The sequence below is a fragment of the Bos indicus genome, chromosome 26 (genome assembly GCF_029378745.1).
Source record: "Bos indicus isolate NIAB-ARS_2022 breed Sahiwal x Tharparkar chromosome 26, NIAB-ARS_B.indTharparkar_mat_pri_1.0, whole genome shotgun sequence".
Lineage (NCBI taxonomy): Eukaryota > Metazoa > Chordata > Mammalia > Artiodactyla > Bovidae > Bos > Bos indicus.
The window spans coordinates 24,699,350-24,722,406 of NC_091785.1; the positions used below are offsets into that span (position 1 = coordinate 24,699,350).

Sequence of the window (23,057 nt, forward strand, 5' to 3'; positions counted from 1 at the left end):
ATCACACTCCATGCTGAAAATTTCTAAGTCACCTCTAGTGAGAGCTGGAAGTCAATCTGGATTTTTAACTGCCCATAGGACATTTCCAAATAGATACTGTGTTGTCATTGCAAGAGATGCCCTTTAAAGTTTGTCTTCTAGGTTCTGAGTTAAGAACTTCTCAATTCCTCATTCTTTCATTTCCATGTCTGACTCAGTTTCATGCCTTTTATACAACAGTAATAACTGCTGTTGCCACTGAAGTCCAGACCCACATTAACTTCAAAGCCAAGTGACTAGGTGGTCTCCTATTGGCTCTCTCAGGCTTCAGTCACTAACCCTTTCAAAATCCTTCCTACCAAATCCTATGCTGCCCAGCACAAAAGGTGTTCCATGTATATAACTAAATGCTGAGAAGGCCACATCCATTCTAAAGCTGGATGAGTAATTCAGAAATACTAATATCTTTATACACTTCCATAGCTCATTGGGCTTCTTACTATTCACTTTATATCATCACATCACCTCCATGAGAAAGTAGGTCCGGAGAGCATCATTTCATTCTACAGATGATTCAATTAAAGTCCTGAGGTTAACTGAAGTCTTAAGATGCTGGAGGAAAGTGCTGGAGAACATACGCAGTACAGGGCTCTTATATCAGAACTAGGGAGCGGTTTCGACCTGCCCTCATACTCTTAAAAGAGCGCCTAGCAATCCCCTAAGGCTCACCCCTGGATTTCCGATTCGGTAGGTCCGGGTGGGCCCAGGAGTACATATATGAAATGGGTCTTTCGTCCTATGGTGATGCAGGCGACCTGGGGGCCGCACCCTAGGAGGCAGCAGCGAACTGACTGACTTCACAAAAGGTCTCCAGCCGCCCACCTCCGCCGCCACCAATGCCCACGCTCCGAGCTGACTCATCTCTGCTGCCGTCCGCCTGCCCCACCCAACAAGCCCGGGTCCGCTGCGGGCGGACTTCAGTCGGATGTAGACCCGGGCGCTGAGGTGCCACGACCAGCCACTATTCGGCTTCCACTTTGGCCAGCCACATACCCGTTGGGATCCAAGATTCCGGTACCCAGGAGCCTGTAACGCGGCCGCCCATTAGCTCAGCTTTCCACCGGAGCGCTTCCAAAGGCTTGGCGGATTGGTGAAGCTCCGGGCGCCGCAGCCAATTGGCGGATAGAGTCGCGTTCTAAGGGGCGGGTTCCGCCTGTGCCCCGCCTCTCTCTCCGACCCGCCCCCCCCCCCCCCCCCTCCCCCAGCTCCATATCCGGTCCCTTTGCCGCGCGCCGGGAGGTGCCTCGGGGGCGTCTTATCATTTTGCATGCACCGGGTGGGTTGCTTGGCCCTGCGTAGCATTGAAGGGGAGAGGGGTTTGAGGTCAATTCTGAAACTTGAGATTTTTTCATGAATTTGGGGACCCAGAATGGGATTGCCGATTTTTAATTTTGCCTAACACTTTTAGACGAAAGCCCAACTACGGAAGCCCAACTGTCTTCACGAAAGTTTCATCAAAGATTTTAACATAAAAAAAAAAAAAGCTACTCTGAGAATAAGAAACAGGTCTTTAAAGCGAATACCTTTAACTTAAAGGGGGGAAAAGTCCTAAATCTAGGCCCATTTGCACAAGAGCCTTTTTCCTCACTTGTCTAACTCTTTGAACTTGGTGAACAATAGTGGAACTCTCAGTAACATAATCTGTCATGTAAATCAAGCTTCTGAAACATTAAGAGGAATGTCTTCCAAGTTCTTCCACTATCCGAGATTAGTATGACAAAATAACTTTGAAAAATTGCAAAATGCAAACCCCATTTCCTCTCCTCAAAACAGAGACTCATGTAAATAGAGTGAAAAGATTATTTCTGTGGTGGCACTTTTTTTTCCTAGAAAGCTTAAGACATCTTCACCCAGGACTGAAGATCTCCACATTTTCAAAACAGATTCCATCATATTTCAAGTCTCTGGAAACCAATTTGGAGTAGGTTTAATGTAGCCCAATTACCATTTATTCCTTGCTTGAGTGACTCAGTATAATAGAGGTGTAAACATGATATAATAACAAACAAGGGAAATTTACAAAGAGGATTTCCAAGCGGTACTTACTGAGTCTCAATGAGAAAATAGGGTTAAACTTAAATGTCACAATTAAAACCTTTCTAGGGTAACCATATTGTTCAGTGGTAAGATTAAAAACTGAAATGTAACCTGCAGCATTCAGCCCATTCAATTGTTGTTAAATAGGTAACTGGTGAAATAAGCGTTCTGAGTTGAACTTTAATTCTGATGTGCAAGGCAAAGCTCAATCGCAGTGCATTTTATCTTTTTGGATATAAAATCAGAATGTACTATACTATCAAAAATGTGTCCTTATTCACTAGGTTTAATCATTAATTTTGAAGTAGACTAAACTCTTACTATACTGAGGATAGCCACCTGAACAATTGCATTTGATACTCAAAACCCATCGAGTAGGTACTTCGTGTTCTCATTTAACAGGTGAGGAAGATGAAGATCATAGAGGTTAGATAGCTTGCCTAAGTGCCAAGGTCAGGGTTTGAATATAGTGCCAAGTGAGAACCTTGACAATATTCCTTCCCTTCAGAGGAAAAACATTCCACTCCTTTGTCCATTCTCCCCTGACTACATCAAATAGACCGTCACCCCATGACTTCCCATATATTAATACAAGTATACAGTTGACCCTTGCACAACATGGGTTTGATTTGCAAGGGTCCATGGATACCTGGATTTTTTTCACTGAATATATGCTACAGTACTACATGGTCTGCAGTTGGTTGAATCTGCAGGTGTAGAAGCACAGATGTGAAGGGCTGACAGTGGAGGACCAGTGCCCTGAAGTCTCTAGTTGTTCAAGGGTCAGCTGTATTTTTAATAAACAATATTTACCAGCTCTCAGAGTTGGTTTTATTGAAAAGGTGGGAATAAGGGGACACAACATGAAAATACATTCTCTTCTAGTGTAGTAGAAAGATGGACCCAGGAACCTTTTACTTTTCCAATGGAAACCTCAGCTTGGTTGCTAATCCAGTCATCATCAGTGTATACCAGGGATGGGCAAACTAAAGCCAGAGGGTCAAGCCAAGCCCACTGCTCATTTCTTTGCAGTTCAAGAGCTAAGAATAGTTAGGGGAAAACATTTCAGTGAAGAAGTATAATTTATAACATGTGAAAACTACGTGAAATTCACCAACAGTGAGTCCTAATGCAAACTAGACTTTGGGTGATAATGATGTTTCAATATAGATCCATTGATTGTAAGAAGTGTACCACCCTGATCCAGGATGTTGATGGGGAGGCTATGCACGTGTGGGGATAGGTTGGTAGGAAACGTCTCTATATTCTGCTAAATTTTTCTGTGAACCTGCTCTAAAAAGTAGTCTGTTAAAATATACCTGTATATGAAATTCAAACTTACTATTCATAAATAGTGGTTTATTGGAACACAGCCATGCCCATTTATTTACATATTATCTACGGCTATTTTCACCTTACGAGGGTAGAGTTTAGTAGCTGAGACAAGATGGCTTGAGAAGCCTAAAATGTTTACTGTCTTGACCTTAACAGAAAAAGTTTGCCCATCTCTGATATAGATTAAGATTCTAGATGGAGTGACTTGCCCTGGAAATCAAACTTCCCAGGCTTCATAAACCTCCTTCCACCTCTTACTAGTTATCAGGCTTTGGTCAAGTGACTTAACCTTGCTAGTCTCAGTTTACTTATCTTTTAAAATGAGGTAAGAAGAGAATCCTTGTAGGATTATTTTAAGGATTTAGTGAGTTAATACACATAAAGCATTAAATACATGTTAGTATAATTTACTTTGAATTTAGAGAGTTTCACATTCCTCATATGGCCTTTCCCTTTAGAATCTGTTTATATGAAAGTCAACTATTTGAAATACTATACTTCCTTTATGTGAGTGTCACATTTACCTGATCAGAACTACTTTCCTTGTCTACCAGAAGCTCTCACATGACATGGGTATGTTGACTGTTTCTTTTTTATGTACCGGTCAGTTCATTTTAGTTCAGTCGCTCAACTCTTTACGACTCCATGAACTGCAGCATGCCAGGCCTCCCTGTCCACCACCAACTCCCAGAGTTTACTCAAACTTATGTCCATTAAGTCGGTGATGCCATCCAACCATCTCATCCTCTGTTGTCTCCTTCTCCTCCTGCCCTCAATCTTTGCCAGCATCAGGGTCTTTTCAAATGAGTCAGCTCTTCACATCAGGTGGCCAAAGTGTTGGAGTTGCAGTTTAGCATCAGTCCTTCCAATGAATATTCAGGACTGACTTCCTTTAGGATTGACTATTTTGATCTCCTTGCAATCCAAGGTGCTCTCAAGAGTCTTCTGCAACACCACAATTCAAAAGCATCAATTCTTCGGTGCTCAGCTCTCTTTATAGTCCAACTTTCACATGCATACATGACTACTGGAAAATCCATAGCCTTGATTAGACAGACCTTTGTTGACAAAGTAATGTCTCTGCTTTTTAATATGCTGTCTAGGTTGGTCATAACTTTCCTTCCAAGGAGTAAGCGTCTTTTAATTTCATGGCTCCAATCACCATCTGCAGTGATTCAGGGTCAGAGCAAAGGCTAGTTAACCCCTTTATCTCATGTAGATGAAAGAGCTATCCAAGTGACCTCTGTATTGCTGGGCTGTTGGCAGTATGTCCTTAGTAATTAAAAAGGGTCTGCTCTGAAATGTATACTGGGAGTTGAAGAGAGTGCACAGATTTGTCTCTGCCTCTAGATATCTGGTTTCCTATTCATTACCAGTTTTTCACAACTTGAGTAAAATCTCATAAATAAGGCTGGAACTAGAGTAGTGAGGACATAAAATTAAAGGGGACACTTTAGGGTCATGCAAGATCTTAACACTAAGTTTTTCTTCTTATCTGCTAGATGATGAAAAAGTTTGGCCTTATTTTATAATTTATTTAGGCTGGGTCTTCATTGCTGCATAGATGGCAAGCAGGGGGTTACTCTTTATTTGCTGTACCTGGGCTTCTCATCGATGCGGCCTCTCCTTGCCAAGCACAGGCTCTAGGGCACATGGACTCAGTAGTTGTGGTTCCCAGGCTCTATGGCACAGGCTTAATAGTTGTGGCACATGAGCTCAGTTGCTTCTGGGTATATGGGATCTTCCCTGATCAGAGATCCAAGTCCTGTCCCACTGAGCCACCAGGGAAATCCTTGGCCTTATTTTAAGACAAAGTACACTCATGTACAGAGTATGGACAGGAGGGAGGGCTTAGAATGAGAAAGAAAACGTTAGTGTCACCCTGGTCAGTTTGTATTAAACTCCCTTGGAGTAAGTGAAATTCACATGCCTGTTCTTCACAGATTCTTGATGCAGAGAAAAGACCGCGCAGGATGTTGTGAGTTCAAAGCAAGGGGTACTTTTCAGGTTTGTTTGTTTTTCCCACTCCTGCTACACTGGCTTCTGAATCTGGGGCTCTGTCTCCTCAGGTTGAATTATCTTAGCTGCCGTCCTGGATCACTTCCCTACCACCCCGACACGGCCCTGTTGCTCCAAAGTTGCATTTGGAGCCAGCGGGGCGCGCCGGAACGTTGCCGTCCTTGGACCCTGCGCCGGCGGCAGCAAGCCTCACGGCAAAGACTGTGAGCGTTGGTCGTTGCGCAGACGCCGGGAGAGCATGACTGACGACGCGACCAGGACCTTGGGGAAAGGTGAGTCCTCTTGACAGTTGTCCGCGGGCTGGGGGTGCCGGCTGGCTGGATGTTGGCTCTGGAGAGGCGGTTGCCGGTCCTTGGCTCGCCGATCAGCGCAGCGGCGAGGAGGATCGCGGTTCCTCCGCAAAAAAGACACGTGCAGGGAAAAAAAAAAAAAGGTGTCCTCTCTGGGGCCCGGGAGGCGGAGGACCGCGGCCCTCGTGGGGTCCTGGGAAGGCGAGTGAGCCCCTCTCCACACAGAGCTAATCCGCGTCCCCGTCCCCCCTCCACCCGCAGGGAGCATCCCCCCAGGGCCGGTCCCTGAAGGCGTAATCCGCCTCTACAGCATGAGGTTCTGTCCCTACGCGCACAGGACGCGCCTGGTCCTCCGGGCCAAAGGCATCAGGTGAGCGGTGGGAGGCCCCATAGGTTCACCATCCGGGGGTCCCCGCTTAGGTGTCACAGGCTGTCTGTCACTTTCTTCTGAGACGAAGTCAATAAACGGTTAGCAGAGGGCAGGTGGGTTCTTGAGTGGGCCATCCTGAAATGCAGAATCAGGTCTCTGCAGGAAACTGTTAGGACCACTCGGAGTAAACTGAATGATGCTCTGGTGAGCTGGGTTTCTTCCCTAAAGTTTGTGAAAGAGCGGACCGCGGAGGCTACCGAGGCCTTCTCTGACAGCTCTATGAAATGCAGCCCAGACCCCACCCCAGCTATATTCAGGTCAGTTCTGTTCCCTTTATTGCACTAACAACGTTTCCTTACTTATCTGTTTTTCCTCCACACTCCCCAGACTCACTTCCATTGCCCCTCCCCCAACACCCACACACCTGTACTCACACACACACTCACACACACTGTCTCTCTCTCTCTCACACACACACACACAAATGTATGTTCTTGAAGGCAGGGACTTTTTCTTATTCATGGGCTAGAAGAGAACCTGGCCAATAATAGGCACTTAAAACTACGTTTTGAATGAATGAACAAATAGTTTCAAACAAAGAAATAGAAAGGACTGCTATCAAGAGGTTTCCCACACACCTGAAAAATGGGGGCACACTGGTCATAGAAGTAATTTTGCAAGACGAGCTCCTGCAAAGCAGGTCTGGATTTTGAAGGCAGAGCAACTTTACTGGAACGGGGGAGGCTGCAGGGAGCCAGCTCAAAGCTAAAGTGTTACTTCAGCCTCCAGTGTGTATCATTAGGGGATGACTTTGGAGTTTTGTGTTATAGAGACGCAGAGACTGTTACAGAGACTTTAAAAAAAAATTATATAATTCTGCTCTGTGGAGTGTCTATGGCTTTTTCCAGGTTATTCCCTCTTGCTCAATTCTAGTTGGCCCAAAGTTTACTTTTTTAAATAAAAAAGAAAAATAACAACAGATTGATGTTTTACCCACAGTGATGAAGTGGCAGCTTGAGAATTGATGGAAGTCCTTCTTTAGGGCAGAGTTTCTCACCCTTGGCACTGCTGACATTTGGGGCAGATGATTCCTGGCTTTGTGTGTTTGGTGAGGGGGGAGGAGCTGTTCTGTGTGTTGTTGGATATCTTGCAGCGTCCCTGGCCTCTGCCCATTAGGTGCCAGTAGAATCCCCCTCCCTCCAGTTGTGGCAAACAAAAAATGTCTCCAGATATCAGATTTGTACTTTCAAACTTTAAAATGTACTAAAATCTGTGGTGCCGTGGTTAAGCTTGTGAGCTCTGAGTCAGACTGCCTGGCCTTCCATCTTGGCTCTGCTACTTCCTGGTGGGTAATATTGGGCAAGGGATTGAACCACAAGGAGCCTTATCTCTCAGAAGGGATGTGTTAAATGATTTCTTTGCCTTCCTTTGTTTGCACCTCATCATGATTCCCTAGTTTATCTCATGGGAATCATGGAGAGTGAATGCAATAAGGCATAAAAAAACATTGAACACATCCTACTGTTGAAGAATGATGTTGTTATGTATTTTTCTTTGTACAAACCTCAATTTAAAAACCTTGTTGCAAATTTTAATTTTATAGATTGATTGTTTCTGCTTTCAAGATGAGTGTCTGGGGATTTCCCTGGCAATCCAGTGGTTAAGACTCTGTACTTGCGCTGCATGGGGCACAGGTTTGATCCCTGGTCTAGACACTAAGATCTTACAGAGGGTCTTTGTGCACTTCAGGGGAAAAAAAAAAAAAAAGATGAGTGTCTGCCTAATCCTCTCATTTTTGTTCTGTCCTGTTTTCCCTTTGCTTTATAAGACATGAAGTTATCAACATTAACCTGAGAAACAAGCCTGAGTGGTACTTTACAAAGCATCCTTTTGGCCAAATTCCTGTCCTGGAGAACAGCAAATGTCAACTGATCTATGAGTCTGTCATCGCTTGTGAGTACCTGGATGACGCTTACCCTGGAAGGAAGCTGTACCCGTATGACCCTTACGAGCGAGCTCGCCAAAAGATGTTATTGGAGCTATTCTATAAGGTATATCCATTTAAAGAAAAACAAAAACACTTAACACTCTATTTTACTTTGTATGTCTTTCTCAAACTCCAGTCCATTTTAAAAGTCAAATCATTGGTGAAATTGATTTAATACCTGTGTGTGTCTTAGGAGGATAACTCGTGTGGAATTATAGTAAAGCTGTGACCTCTGATATTAAAGGTTAAAGTCTTTGCCAATAACTACTTTTCCAGTGGAACGAACAGTCTCAAGAGTTATGATTATGGCATAGTTATGACTGTGTAACTTGAGACAAGGAATATTGAAAGAGTAGAAAACTAGTGATACTTTGAAGGAGCTATTTCCAAGGTCTCAGGTGAAAAAAATATCGGGGTGTGAAAAAGGTAATGCACAGAAGGAGATTGCCCTTTATGGGGAACAGGAGTGCCGACTGCCCAGGAAATGTGAAGAAGAGAGAAAAGGACACAGCTGTTGATATTGGGAGAGAATGTGATGGAGAAATTTTATGATAGCTTTTTTTTTAAAGAAACATAAATGACTCAATGATATTAGTGACTGATGTCTACTGAGCCCTAGCCATGTGCCAAGCACGGTTCTAACTATTTTATAAACGTTAATCTGTTTGATCCCCATCACTGCCCTCATCAGGTCCCACCCTTTAAGGTGGGTACTATTCTTGTGTCCATTCTTCAGATGAGAACACTGAGGCTTAAAGAAGGAAAATGCCCCACCTAAGATTGTACAGTATGGAAATAGCTGAACAAGTAAGGCGTACCAAAGAGCCCCCTTTAAAGCACCTTGTTTACCAGAGTGCTGTGACAAGTGGATTCCTGAAACCATAGAGATGGCCATCAGGTGGCACTGTTGACAGAGTGACAGAGCTCTGGCTGCACTGTCAGGCAGAGCAGGAGCACGGAGTGCCCTCGGACTTCTCTGCTCAGAACCTGTGTCCTCCGATCAGGTCCCACATTTGACCAAGGAGTGTCTGGTAGCATTGAGATGCGGGAGAGACTGCGGTGATCTGAAGCTGGCCCTGCGTCAGGAGTTCTGCAACCTGGAAGAGGTAAAAACGGGGCCCTCTCCTGGCCAGATGTGGTGGATAAAGTGATGCAGGTCCACACCCTGGTCACCCTGACACCCTCCGCTTTCACGGACTTATATACTTCTCCTGTCAGACTTTGATAAGTTCAACTACTGGTCATCTAACTTGTAGGTCCTTGCGCTCCACTGACCTCCTCTGGAATTTTTCTTGAAAATATGCCTAGGGGTAGGGGAGGGCATGTGATGAACTTGTTCCTTTCCCAGAATCACCACATTCCTGACCTATCTCTGCATGGATTCTGTAGCTTCTGCTTAGGAGTCCAGGGTCAATATTGGTTAGGGATTGTGTTTGGCTTCTAGTATTGAAGGCAATGGCACCCCACTCCAGTACTCTTGCCTGGAAAATCCCATGGACAGAGGAGCCTGGTAGGCTGCAGTCCATGGGGTCGCTAGAAGTCGGACACGGCTGAGCGACTTCACTTTCACTTTTCACTTTCATGCATTGGAGAAGGCAATGGCAACCCACTCCAGTACTCTTGCCTGGTAAATCCCATGAACAGAGGAGCCTAGTAGGCTGCAGTCCATGGGATCGCTAGGAGTCGGACACGACTGAGCGACTTCACTTTCACTTTTCACTTTCATGCATTGGAGAAAGAAATGGCAACCCACTCCAGTGTTCTTGCCTGGAGAATCCCAGGGATGGGGGAGCCTGGTGGGCTGCCGTCTATGGGGTCGCACAGAGTCGGACACGACTGAAGTGACTTAGCATAGCATAGCATTGATTTAAAAACTTATAAGGATTTATTCTTTCACACACACACACACAAGCCTAGAGGTACAGTACTATAGGGCCGTTTTGATGGCTTCTTTATGAAGTTAGCAGGGACTGAGGTTTTTTTGTTTTTCTCTTCCTGTTGTGTCATTTTCATTGTGAGGCTTACATCCTCAAAATAACAAAATAGCTGCTGGAACTTCAGCTATCACATCCAAGTTCCAGGTTATAGAAAGGACAACAGAAAGGAAAAAACTGGCAAAAGGCCATACACCTTTAAAGGCTTTCCTAGAAGTTCTGTCCAATGATTACTTAAGTTTCATTGACCAGAACGTAGTCATTGAGTTATAAGTATCTGCAGGGGAAGTTGGGAAATTTAATCTCTTAGCTGGGACCACCTTGCATAAAATCAGAGTTCTGTAATTAAGAAAGAAGGGGGAAAAACTTCCCTGGTGGTCCAGGGGCTAAAACTCCATGCTCCCAATACAGAGGGCTCAGGTTCTATCCCTGGTCAGAGAACTAGGTCCCACATGCCACAGCTAAAAATATCTCACATGCCACAACCAAGACCTGAGCAGCCAAATAAATAAATGTTAAAAAAAAAAAAAAAAGAAGAAGAAGAGGAAGAAGGGGGAAGTGTCTATGGGTAATCTTTGTTACCAGATCCTCCATGTATCTAGCAGTAATAGGGCTATTTACCCTGTAACTCTCTTATAGTCTGGAAGGTGGTCCTTTGACTTCCTTTATCTTTGTTCTACTGCTGCTGCTAAGTCACTTCAGTCGTGTCTGACTCTGTGCGACCCCATGGATGGCAGCCCACCAGGCTCCCCCATCCCTGGGATTCTCCAGGCAAGAACACTGGAGTGGGTTGCCGTTTCCTTCTCCAATGCATGAAAGTGAAAAGTGAAAGTGAAGTCGCTCAGCCGTGTCGGACTTCTAGCGACCCCATGGACTGCAGCCCACCAGGCTCCTCCGTCCATGGGATTTTCCAGGCAAGAGTACTGGAGTGGGGTGCCATTGCCTTCTCCATTATCTTTGTTCTAGAAACTGATAAATTCCCCTATGGGTGGGTTGTGATTCTTTGGCAGCCAGGGAATGCTATTTTTATCCCCTTAGAAGAAGGCTGATTACTAATATTCTTCCATCTGACCTTTGTGAAGTGGAAGCTGTTAAATTTATTTACAGTTACAGCTGCCTGTCTTAGATTTATATAGTTTCAGCATTTATGGATTCAGCATCATGTGTAAGAAGTGTCAGCCTTTGGTCCTGAGAACTCAGACTGCGGTCTTAACTCTGAGGAGGCAAGTAGGGTGAGGTAGAAAGAGTCTTGGCTCCTGGGCTTGGCTTTATGGGATTCCAGAACCTTCATCAAAGTTCTGGACCTCTCTGTGCCTTTGTTTCCACATTCATAGAAAGAAAGGGTCTTTTAAAAGGTGTGTTCACAAGTTTTGCAGAGGGACGGCCCAGTGAGAGGAGGTCTGCTGGTGGTTTTAGAGCCTGCTTCAGCCAGACCAGCCCTGGTTTCGACACTGTGTTTAACAAGACATCTAATAAGCTTGAATTTGAAGAGGGAGGGGGACCTTGCTTTGAAAAAGAAGTTTGATAGCTGTTGCCCATGGAGAATTTTTATGGTCTTTATTTTCAAAGATTAGCTGAACTGATTTTATCATGTCTGGTTACCTTCTTACAAGTTAAATGCTTGGCCAGGGAAAGGAGCCTTGAAACAAAATCTTTTAAATTCAAAGATAATTGAAAACATAGGTTGACCCATCTCTTTCCTACTCTGCATTTGAATGATGGATGAACTTTGAAAATTACAGATTGCTAAGTAAATGTATAATATTACAATGGAGGCACAGCTCCTTAGTTTGGGTTCTTCCAGGGAAGTGAGCCTGTATTTTCGTGCTGGGCATGATGCTAAAGTTGCTTTGCATACTCCTCTTATTTAATCTTGCCAATGACCCTCTCAGATGTAATAAGTAGCATCAGTGAAATTCTGGCTAGTTAAGGGCTGCTGCTGCTGCTAAGTACTGGAGTGGGGTGCTAGCCAGGGCTAATTAAGGACCACTGAATATGCAATATTGTTCCAGATTTGAATTGGGTTTTGTCCCACAGAATGTTAGTAGGAATTGTAAGTACAACATAGGTAATATCAGAATCTGAAAGATGCCCACTGAGCTTGAATTATTTGATACATTCCTCTCAATACCAGTATATTGACTCTAGGAGATTCTAGTGAAATTGAAACTTGTCAGAATAATTCTAATAGAGATGTTTTCTCTCTATTATAGAGATGATGTGTACAATTTTTTCTCCATGGTTTTGTACAATCAGGATTTTCTGTGAGTTGAAAATATCTTAAATATCTATGGATTGTCTTGAGTGATAAGCAACTCAAGAGACCAGTGTATAATGGTCCATGTTATCCACAAGCAAACAGGTCAGTTTAAGTTGGCAGCCTTATACTCTAACGTTTTCTTCTTTTTAAATAAATGCCGTTTGACTTTTACATTTTTCTTTCAAACAAGTATCATCAAAATTGAAGGTTTATTTGTGCTTGTTATATAACCTCATTTTCCCATGTTATTTTTATAGGTCTTTGAGATACATTTTTCTGTTGTTCAGTTGCTTAGTTGTGTCCGACTCTTTGCGACCCCATGGACTGCAGAGGCTGTCCTTCACTATCTCCCTGAGTTTGCTCAAACTCATGTCCATTAAGTCAGTGATGCCGTCCAACCATCTCATTCTCTGTCACCCTCTTCTCCTCCTGCCTTCAGTCTTTCCCAGCATCAGGGTCTTTTCCAATGAGTCGGCTCTTCGCATCAGGTGACCAAAGTTTTGGAGCTTTGGCACCATCCTTCCAGTGAATATTCAGGGTTGAGTTCTTTTAAGATTGACTGGTTTTATTTCCTTGCTGTCCAAGGGACTCTCAAGAGTCTTCTCCAGCACCACAATTCTAAAGCATCAATTCTTCAGTGCTCAGCCTTCTTTATGTTCCAACTCACATCCGTACATGAATACTGGAAAAACCATAGCTTTGACTAGACGGACCTTTGTCACCAAAGTGATGTCTCTGCTTTTTAATATGCTATCTAGGTTTGTCATAACGTTTCCTCCAAGGAGCAAACATCTTTTAAGTTCATGGCTGCAGTCACCATCCACAGTGATTTCGGAGCCCAAGAAAATAAAGTCTGTTACCGTTTCCATTTTCCCCCCATCTATTTGCCATGAAGTCATGGGACTGGATGCCATGATCTTAGTTTTTTAATGTTGAATTTTAAACCAGCTTTTCCACTCTCTTTTTTCACCTTCATCAAGAGGCTCTTTAGTTCCTCTTCACTTTCTGCCGTTAGGATGGTATTATCATCTGCATATCTGAGGTTATATGCACAAATGTAAATAAACTCCTAGAAAAATGTCTGGAGAGACTCAAATCAGACTTGGCTGGTGCCTACTACTGGAAGGGGATTAGCCTGGGGGTGGGAAAGAAGAGTGGTTCAGAGCAAGGATAGGAAGGGAGAGCCTTTGCCTTCTATACTGCTTTCTGTGTTTGAATCTTTTTTTTTTAATAATGAGAATATTTTTCTCTATTATATGTGTAATTATTAAAGATGGAAAAAAAAACTTTTCATTCTGCATAATTTGCCATATGCATAAGCCAGAATTATGTATCCAGCACACTCATTAGGGTTATTTAGATTGTTTCAGTTGCTTATCATTATTAATGATGCCTCCCAGAAACAGCAGCTCCTTTGCATAAAAAGCCCTTTCTCTGTTTTAAAATATGTCCTTAGGCCAGACTTCCAGGAACAGAATTACCAGATCAAAGGGTATGACCATTTTAGAAGCTAGAGCTGGATGTTGCTAAATTGCTTCCCCCAAGACTTGTGCTGTATACCCCCTACCCTCTGAGTGTCAAAAATGCCCTTTGAACCAACCCCTTTTCACTGTTGGGAGATTTCATTTAAAAAGATACTTGCCTGTCTTGAGAAACAGTAGTTTCTCATAGTTGCTTTAATGTATATTTCTTTGATAGTGAGATGGTATGTTTTCCCCAAAGTATTCCATTTCTTTGTGTTTTATTTGTGCAGATGGTCTGCTACCCATCTGTTTGTCAAGATCTTCCTGATTTTCCTTGTTAATTTTTTTAAGAGTTCTTTATATGTAAAGGATATTGGCCTGCTTTTAAGATACATTGTTTTAACTTTTTGTCGTCTTTGTACATATAGAAATTTAACATTAAAAATATTGTGTGATCTTTCCTGTTGTGATTTCTTCCACTGCTTTTGTACATAGGAAATCCTTTCCCCCTTCAGAAATTTGATAAAATGCTTTTGTATTTTCATCTACCACCCATCACTTTAAAGATATTTGACTTGTCAAGCCTTGCCCCACTAGCTTCCCTCCACTATTATCTTACAAATATATTGCAACAAAAAGAATTAAACCTATGAAAGGGATTCCAGGATAGAATTTTCAGGGTGGCCAAATGTTGACAGGTTGCATTCTGAATCTTCACAGGAAACTCCTGGTTGTAAGTGGTGACCAGCAGGAGGGGTGTGTTTGGCACAGACCCTGCTTCTCAGGCTTCTTTCCAGAGAAGTGGGTTTTATGTATACTCTAAGTTTGTTCTGTATCCTTGGTTTGTTTTAAGGAGAATCCGTTAATCTTCATTAGCTCAGCCTCAGCTATAGTATGTCAGTGGAGCAGACACCTGAAATTTGAAATCTTGAGAATCTTCCCTTATCTTGTACGAACTCAAAAGATATCTGCCCTGGAGTGGATTGAGTATTTCTGCTTCTGGTTAGGGTCTGCATTGCTGATGTAACAGCAGGTGGCTTTGTGTATTTTATAGGAGGGGACTGGTTCTGCTTCATAAGAACTGTTTCCATCAAGAAAAACCGCTTCCTTCCTCCTCCAGCCAGGCCAGAGCCAGCATGCTGTCCTGGTTAGAGCCAGGAGACTTCTCTTGTGTGCAGGGCAGGTGGTGCATTAAGACCACAAGTGCAGTTATTGACGCTGCACTTGAGCGCCCAAGACTGTAGACTGATGATTCTTAGGATGTCTGGTTTGAGGAAGTCTGGGCTTCTCTTTGTAATCTTGACCCTCACAAAAAATTTTGCAGATTTCCTTTTCCTCCTTGGTGAACGTCCTAGCTGGGGAGCCTTGGCCAGTGCGCCTCACCACGATGGCCACGCGGGGGAGCCCAGCGCGCTTCTTCCTTCTACGTGCGCTCTAGCGGGAACCTCTTTTTGTCCGCCTGGGGGAGCCCGAGAGGCCTTCGAGGCAGATAAGCGGCCCTTCAGGGTTCAAGTTCAGGGGTGGAAACAGCGTACTCAGGTGTCACCAACCATTCTCTCCCTCTTCATTTGCATGCTCATTCCTTTTTCCGAGTCACATCCAGAACCAAGAGAAGGATCTGTAGTCATTTTTCAGTGAACTGGAGAACAGAGAAATTTTAAAAATAACGTTTTCTACTATTCCAGAACGTCAAATGGCTTTTTCCTGAAATAGCTCACGTCTTAATCTGAATGGAAGATGTGTTAATACATTAAGGAAATCCTAGGGCTTGAAGCTAGAGGCTCAGTTTCTTCCTCAGGCCATGTGTGGCCTAGGGCCTTGGTGGAAAGTATCTTTTCTAAGAAGGCCATCTTGAAGGGCAGTATTTCTGAGAATGAGAGAGTCCATTGTGAGAAAAGTTATTCAACATTAAGAATGACCAATATCACTATATGTGACAGGCAGGTGACAGAAATACCGCAAAACAGAGTTGTTTTTTTTTTTAAAACACATTGGCTATTAGCATAGCCACTGCTCAGTGGGTGGAGGCAAAGCTGCAGCTTCCTGTTCTGATGACAGATCATTTAGGAAAGATAAGACATAGGAAATTAACACTGTCATATTATTTTACTTCTGACTGTCCTAAATTTGTCAAGATGTGGGAGTTGGACCATAAAGAAGACTGAGTGCCAAAGAATTGATGCTTTAGAACTGTGGTGCTGAAGACTCTTGAGAGTCCCAAGACATAAAACCAGTTAATTCTAAAGGAAATCAGCCCTGAATATCCATCGGAAGGACTGATGCTGAAGCTCCAATACTTCGGCTACCTGATGCAAAGGGCCGACTCATTGGAAAAGACTCTGATGCTGGGAAAGATTGAGGGCAAGAGGAGAAGGTGGCGAGAGGATGAGATGGTTAGGTGGCATCATCGACTCAGTGGACATTAGTGTGAACAAACTCCAGGAGATAGTGAAGTACAGGGAAGCCTGGCATGCTGTAGTCCACGGGGTCGCAAGCAATTGGACACGACTGAGGGACTGAAGAACAACCACAAAAGGGACTTAGTTTAAACTGAGAATACGGAAGAACTATTTTAAGTCAAGTTTCCTGAAGACCGTCTTATCCATGGAATGAGACAGGAAGGAGAGAATTTTGAAAAGCTCTTTTGCCATGATTGTATCTCACCTCTCCATCAGTTAGTTGCCTGACTGAGAGAGAAGGAGAAAGAGGAAGATTGCGAGGCGGGGGTGGGGGGAGTCCTCACAGGGACTCTCAAAGCTGGGCCGGTCCTTGGCAGAAGGAAAGAGGGTTTCGGGGTTTGCTGATTCTGAGCTTGTTGCTGATACTTAAATTTAAGGAACAGACAAAGAATTCACAAGAGACTTGGGAAAGCCTCTGTGATTACAGTCCTCATACATACATATTTGACGTTGACACAGGGTTGACACTAGGCTGGGACTTAGGAGAATGGTGTCTTTGTCTTGGCTCTGGCACGAACCAGAGAGCCCTCTTACTTCCCTGGGACAGAGTTTCCTTCTTTCTAAGCAAGAGTGTCTTCCACACAGGAGACAAGAATCAGCTCACTAGCACGCTTTCCTCTCTGAATTGCCAGGAAACTCAAGTCAAATTCAAAGCTTTATTTATTAAGGAACTCTGCAGGAGCCTTGGCTTGATATCTTGAGACCATTTTCCTTCCTTATTTTGACCTTATGTTCTTTTATTTTTGCCTTTCTTAGCATGATTTTTCATATTTAATATTTTAGTGTACACATTTTTATACAATGCACCTCCAATCCTTTGTCTAGTGAGCATGGTATAAATAAATGGAAAAATGGAAGGGAAGTTATGCTAGATGAATCCAGGGGCCCTTCCAGTACTGAAGTTTTGTGATTCTCAGGGAACAAGTCTTTGTACATGTCTGGAATGTCTCAGGTTTGCGGAGAAGGGAGCTCTCCTACTGAAGGTCCTAAAGATGGTAATGAGCTTCCAAAGAGGCCTAGCCACAATGTGCCCCTGGGTCACTGTGATGTGTCTATAGAGAAGCTGGCACTTTGGTTTATAGGAAGACTGCTTTTCTACTGGGACGTTTAGACTTGCTTTGTATGAAATCTGGTGGAGAAATGCCTGTTTGAGGCAGGGCTCAAGAATCTGCACCTGTATCAAGAACTCCAAGGAATTTTGATGTCACACTTGGATTTAAGAAAGTCTGAGGGAATGTGTAAATGTATCACAGGGGCAGGGGAGAGGCTGGCAGAAGACATCAGTCTCATCTATATACTTGTCTTGACTTTTTATTGTAATGAATACCTTGATAAAGGTTGAATTACATTATGAATGGCTTTTTTTTTTTTTTTTTTGACTACACTGCATTGGCATGCAGGATCTTAAGTTCCCTGACCAGGGATTGAACCCATGCCCCTTACAGTGGAAGTGCAGAATCTAATCACTGGACAGCCAGGGAAGTCCTTATGAGTGTTTACACGGCTGAGGGTAGTTTTACAAAGATATTCCTAAAAAACAGAGGACAGACTTCCTTGATAAATAGAAGTAAAACAGTTTCGATGGTTCCTAATGTCTGAATGAATAAGTGTACCATTCTGTTAAAAATTCATTGCATCCAAATGATGATATGTATTCAAAGACATACTCTCACTTTGAGTAAATGAAAGGTTTTAAAATATACTAAATAAACATCAATTACTAAGCAATTATTCATTTTCAAAATATCTCATCACCTTAACAAAAGACTTATCATGGGTTCTAATAAATGCCCATATATGGTCTGTTTTGATAAGGACTTTCTCAAGAGCATCTCTGCTCTGTAAAGCAGAAGAGTTATATAAAAGTTCCAGAGTCAGTCAGTTCAGATTCAGTTCTGATTTGTGCCATGAAGGCCAATAATAAGCTGGACATATACGTTTCAAAGCCAGTGATAAATGTTTGGGTAATTATTATCTGATCCTGAATATAAAGAAGGGTTAGGGCTTTCTGGAATTCATGAAAACTGGATGGTTCCTCTTCCTTGTAAATCAGGTCTTACTACATATGATTGAAAATAGCCTCTTTTAAATTTTCATTGACCAGGCTCTGCCGTTTCAGTACCGTCTTCTTCAAACAGCGGGCTGCAATCCATGGGGTCGCTAAGAGTCAGACATGACTTCACTTTCCCTTTTCACTTTCATGCGTTGGAGAAGGAAATGGCAACCCACTCCAGTGTTCTTGCTTGGAGAATCCCAGGGACGGGGAGCCTGGTGGGCTGCCGTCTATGGGGTCGCACAGAGTCGGACAGGACTGAAGTGACTTAGCAGCAGCAGCGATCCAAAGAGAAGGCAATGGCAACCCACTCCAGTGTTCTTGCTTGGAGAATCCCAGGGACGGGGAGCCTGGTGGGCTGCCATCTCTGGGGTCGCACAGAGTCGGACACGACTGAAGTGACTTAGCAGCAGCAGCAGCAGCAGCATTGTTTCAGCTTAGTCAGGGGAACTCCTCTAGGCCATGCCGGGAGATAATGAAGACATAGACATTAGGGTACCAATATTTGCTTTCTCTTCTGAGAAGGGTGGTGGCGAAGGATTTACTTTCTGTAGATGTAACCTCTAGAGGTTTCTGTGATTTTTCCTCAAGAGAGCTCACGCTTATTGGGCATGATTCCATCATTCCTTACCGTAACCTCTAAGGTGGGCAATAACATTACCACCATTATACAAATGAGAGCACTGAGGCTTGGAGGAGAAGGTGAGTAAATTGTCTGGGTTTCATGTTGAATGAGAGGCGGAACCCAGGAGAGGACCAGATCTGCCAGCCCTAGAGTTCATTCTTAACTCCACCCCTAGACTACCTCATAGAAGCAACAAGCTGGCCTGAAGGATGAAGAATCAAGCCTGAGAGATAGGAAGTTTGAAATCTAGGTAAAGGACGTGCTCAGTTGCTCAGTCGTGTCTAACTCTTTGTGGCCCATGGACTTCAGCACTCTAGGCTCCTCTGTCCAGGCAGGAATAGTGAAGTGGGTTGCCATTCCCTGCTGCTGCTGCTGCTGCTGCTAAGTCGCTTCAGTCGTGTCCAACTCTGTGCGACCCCATAGATGGCAGCCCACCAGGCTCCCCCATCCCTGGGATTTTCCAGGCAAGAATGCTGGAGTGGGTTGCCATTTCCTTCTCCAATGCATGAAAGTGAAAAGTGAAAGTGAAGTCACTCAGTCGTGTCCGACTCCTAGCGACCCCATGGACTGCAGCCCACCAGGCTCCTCCATCTATGGGATTTTCCAGGCAAGAGTACTGGAGTGGATTGCCATTGCCTTCTTCGTGCCATTCCCTACTCCAGGGGATATTCCTGACTCAGGGATCGAAATCACGTCTCTTTCATCTCCTGCATTGGCAGGTGGATTCTTTACCACTAGCACCACCTGGGAAGTCCAGATAAAGGATATAGGAATCTAGATAAAGGATATAGGGATCTAGATATTTTGCTACAGGGAAGTATATAATTGATTATGATTATGTCAGTCCATTATGATAGTCCAGTTATGACATTTGGATTATGTCAGTCCAAAGAGTCTTTTGTTTGACTTAACTAGATAATTGGCATCATACTTTTCTCAATGGGAAGAACTGGCCCAACAATAACCTCTGCTAAATACTATTGCCTTTTAAATTTTCAAGTACCTCCCCGTCCCCCACTCCCCCGCCACCAATGTCTTTGGCTAGCTCTCTGTCAAGAGTTTGTTTTCTTGATGGTTCATCTATCTGTGTTGATTTGTCCCATTTGGGAATGAGAACTTTTGTTTTAATGCAAAAATTTGATAATGTTGAGTGGCCAACACATATGAAGTTCAAAAAGCTCAAATAAAAAAGGAAAATATGGTAGAAAGACAGTATTGGGATTTGAGAGAGCCCATCAGATAGCCCTGCTCTTCCTTGCCTTAGTTTTGAATTGGCTGAAAAATAAGGCTAAAGAGGAAGACATGTGGAGGCTATGGTATCCCCTTTATTACAGATAAACTGGATCCTGGAGAATGGGGGGGGCACGACCACAACAAGTGAGGTTCCTTATGTGGCCCCTCCCTCCCAGTAATGGGCAGTGCTGGTCAGAGGCAGGGCCCCTCTCCAGGGGCTGAGCCCTAGAAAGCTTAGAACAGGGGGTAGCCTGTTCTAGGCTGAGAGAGGCGGGTTGTTCTTCCAAATCCTCCAATCAGATGAGCCGCTGGGATACTCCAGGGTTGAAAGGAGGGCGGGGCTAAGTGTGGCCTGGACAACAGACCCTAAAGGAAATGGAAGAAACCTCAGAAAAAGGGTAGAAGCATTCACCTAACCAAATGGAAGACGACGCCAAGCCTTGGGTCTCCTTCTTTGGGACTTAATTTGATATTTGTATTTAGTGCCTATAAATACATTAGCAGATGGGTTAATTAACTTGCTTTTGCTCTGTTTAAACTTCCAGATTCTTGGCTATCAGAACACCGTCTTCTTTGGCGGAGATTGTATATCCATGATTGATTACCTCTTTTGGCCCTGGTTTGAGCGGCTGGAAGTATATGGAATAGCCGAGTAAGACATTAAGCTGTATGGTCATAGATTCCGAGGGTCGCACTGGGTAGCAGTGCTTCAAATGATCTTTGTGCCATCTGTCCTCCTCTGGACATGTTTCACGTGAATGTGGAACGTAGAGCTTTAAACTGTGTGCTTCTTTGTTCAAAATGCACCTGTGCTCTTGTGCCACTAACTGCGGACACACACTTTATCCATGTTGCTGCTGCTAAGACTGCATCCCAGAGCCTCCCCAGTGTTTCAGAGCCGCTGGCTGTCCTCACCATGCATCCAGCATAGCTGGGGGTGAGTGTAGAAGCAGGTGGACGGTCTCAGTCACAGGGTTTTGGTGGCTTGTCTGCAGCTCCGTCGGTGGCCCTCTGCCTGGTCCTGCCGTGTCACCCTGTGGCCCTCACATCCCTTACAGGGCACCTTAGTTACTGGAGGAATCTTTCTCCAGATAGGCATACCCTTAAAAAACAAATGATTTTAAAGTAATATATGCTTGATATCAGAGAAACAAAATGGCCAGCCATATACACCACACGAGTATAGGGATAAAGTAGAAGAAATTGCCCTGTAGACTCAGGGAGACCACACAGGGGCCCCAGACAGACATGTGCTTTGTTCCCACGACACTCACAGGAGAACCTGAACTTGAGCTGGCTCTGCTCTCACACCAGCCAGTCACATGGCGGGTGCCGGACTATTCTGGTGTTGGGGAATGCCGTCCTGCCGAGGTGGAACTGCATCTGGACTTTTATAATGCACATGCTTGCGTTTATCCAGGATTCATCTTATAAGCTCCTCACTTAGGGCAGGTCAGATGTCACAGACTTGGATATTTTAAACCATGTCAGAACATAAACCTCGCCAAAACCTGTCTCCTCTGGGGACAGAGCTGAACCACACATTAGGAACCTTCTCCTCCTGGATTTTCCATTAACAAGTTTACTGTCTGGGCAAGTCACTACAGATCCGAGACCTACACGTCCTGATCAGTCCCTGAAAGGGCCCAGTCAGCTCCATTATTTCAAGGTTTCATGATCGTTTTACTCATTTCTTTAAAAATGTGTTTTTGAAAACTTTTTTTTTCAATCCCCCAAAAGTAAAATCTGAGAATGACTGAAGAATGCATCTTTTTGTTGGTAAACAGTAAAAAACAGATACCTTATTTCCCCAGAGCGCTCAGTCCACAAGTATTTTAACTGCAGGGTTAAAAACAACAACTTTGGTGATTCTAAAGACACACAGCCATTTCAAGTCAGATTTTCCTCCAGTAAGTGACTGTGCTCAGTTGATAGGAAGGTAACTAAGATAGCTCTGTTGCCCCAATAAACTCGTCCCTCGTAGCTTGTAGTCTGAAAAGTGACTTGCGTCCCCCTTCACCTTCAGACCGGCTAACGCTTCTCTCCTGTCCTGCAGCTGTGTGAACCACACCCCTGCGCTCCGGCTCTGGATTGCAGCCATGAAGCAGGATCCCACAGTCTGTTCTCTTCTCACAGATAAGAACACCTTCTTGGGCTTCTTGAATCTCTATTTTCAGAACAACCCCGGTGCCTTTGACTACGGGCTAAGTTGCTGAGCCTTGCAGTCCACCCCTTCACCACCCAGAATTCCCAAGCCTGTCGTGATTCTGCACTTCTTTTGGTGGGGCAGTCAGTCTCTCTTCATTTTCTTTAAGGTTCCAAATAAACATGGAGACAGAATCATTTCTGATAATCATTTTATGACTCCTGTAGCCCGTAGCATCTAGTCATTCTCTAGAAATCTCAGTGTTAACATCCAGAGATGTTTAGGGAGACCGTGTGCCTCCCAGCTTGATGACCTTTGCCCCAGTTTGACCTCCAGGTTATTGGTGCCGATGCTGATGCTGAGGTTCAAGGCCGCCCCATCGCTGATGCTGTCACTACAGATTGGTACCCTGCATATCCTCCTGGTGAGAGAGATGAGAAGGAAGAAAGCGCTTCAAGTCCACATACTCTCCATTTGGCAGATGAGAGCTGCAGTCCTTGTGGGCGTGCATGAGTCTATCTCTGGCTCCAGCTTTTTGGCTGTGGGCCTGGGAGACACCGAGGTCTTGTGACGGAAAGAATTCCAAAGCAGGAAACGAAACACCCAGATCACCCTGGACTAACGACGTCAGAATATCACCGGTGCTCTCGGCGCTCAGAATGGCTCACAAAATGTTCTAGAGTCGACATCCTGCCTTAAAAAATTACACATACCCTAAACCTGGTCCCAGGCAAAGGTCATTCTGTTGGATTTGCGTCACAGATGCTTTCAATTCACCCCAACACATGCCCCTGACTGCCTGTTGTG

The 23,057-nt window shown here is 44.1% G+C and overlaps 1 protein-coding gene across 3 annotated transcripts; it reads left to right on the forward strand.

Moving 5' to 3' along the window:
• The first annotated feature begins 7 nt into the window (after positions 1–7).
• On the forward strand, positions 8–22,444 carry GSTO2 (glutathione S-transferase omega 2). Of its 3 annotated transcripts, none has more exons than XM_070780795.1 (7): positions 8–1,315; positions 5,481–5,702; positions 5,982–6,090; positions 7,919–8,141; positions 9,082–9,183; positions 20,650–20,756; positions 22,161–22,444. In XM_070780795.1, exons 2-7 carry the CDS (start codon positions 5,669–5,671, stop codon positions 22,318–22,320), a joined length of 735 nt encoding a protein of 244 aa, XP_070636896.1. In that variant the 5' UTR covers positions 8–1,315; positions 5,481–5,668; the 3' UTR covers positions 22,321–22,444. The 3 variants fall into 3 exon arrangements, with proteins under 3 accessions (XP_070636896.1, XP_070636897.1, XP_070636898.1); XM_070780796.1 differs by having other exon boundaries at positions 8–1,053; XM_070780797.1 differs by lacking the exon at positions 8–1,315 and adding an exon at positions 3,745–5,389.
• The last annotated feature ends 613 nt before the right edge of the window (positions 22,445–23,057 follow it).

Bases quoted from the DNA above. Each gene is read 5' to 3' on its own strand.
- GSTO2 (XM_070780795.1), top strand. From the start codon at position 5,669: ATGACTGACGACGCGACCAGGACCTTGGGGAAAG. The intron at 8,142-9,081 runs GTATATCCATTT...TCCTCCGATCAG, and splicing joins TATTGGAGCTATTCTATAAG to GTCCCACATTTGACCAAGGA. The intron at 20,757-22,160 runs GTAAGACATTAA...CCTGTCCTGCAG, and splicing joins GAAGTATATGGAATAGCCGA to CTGTGTGAACCACACCCCTG.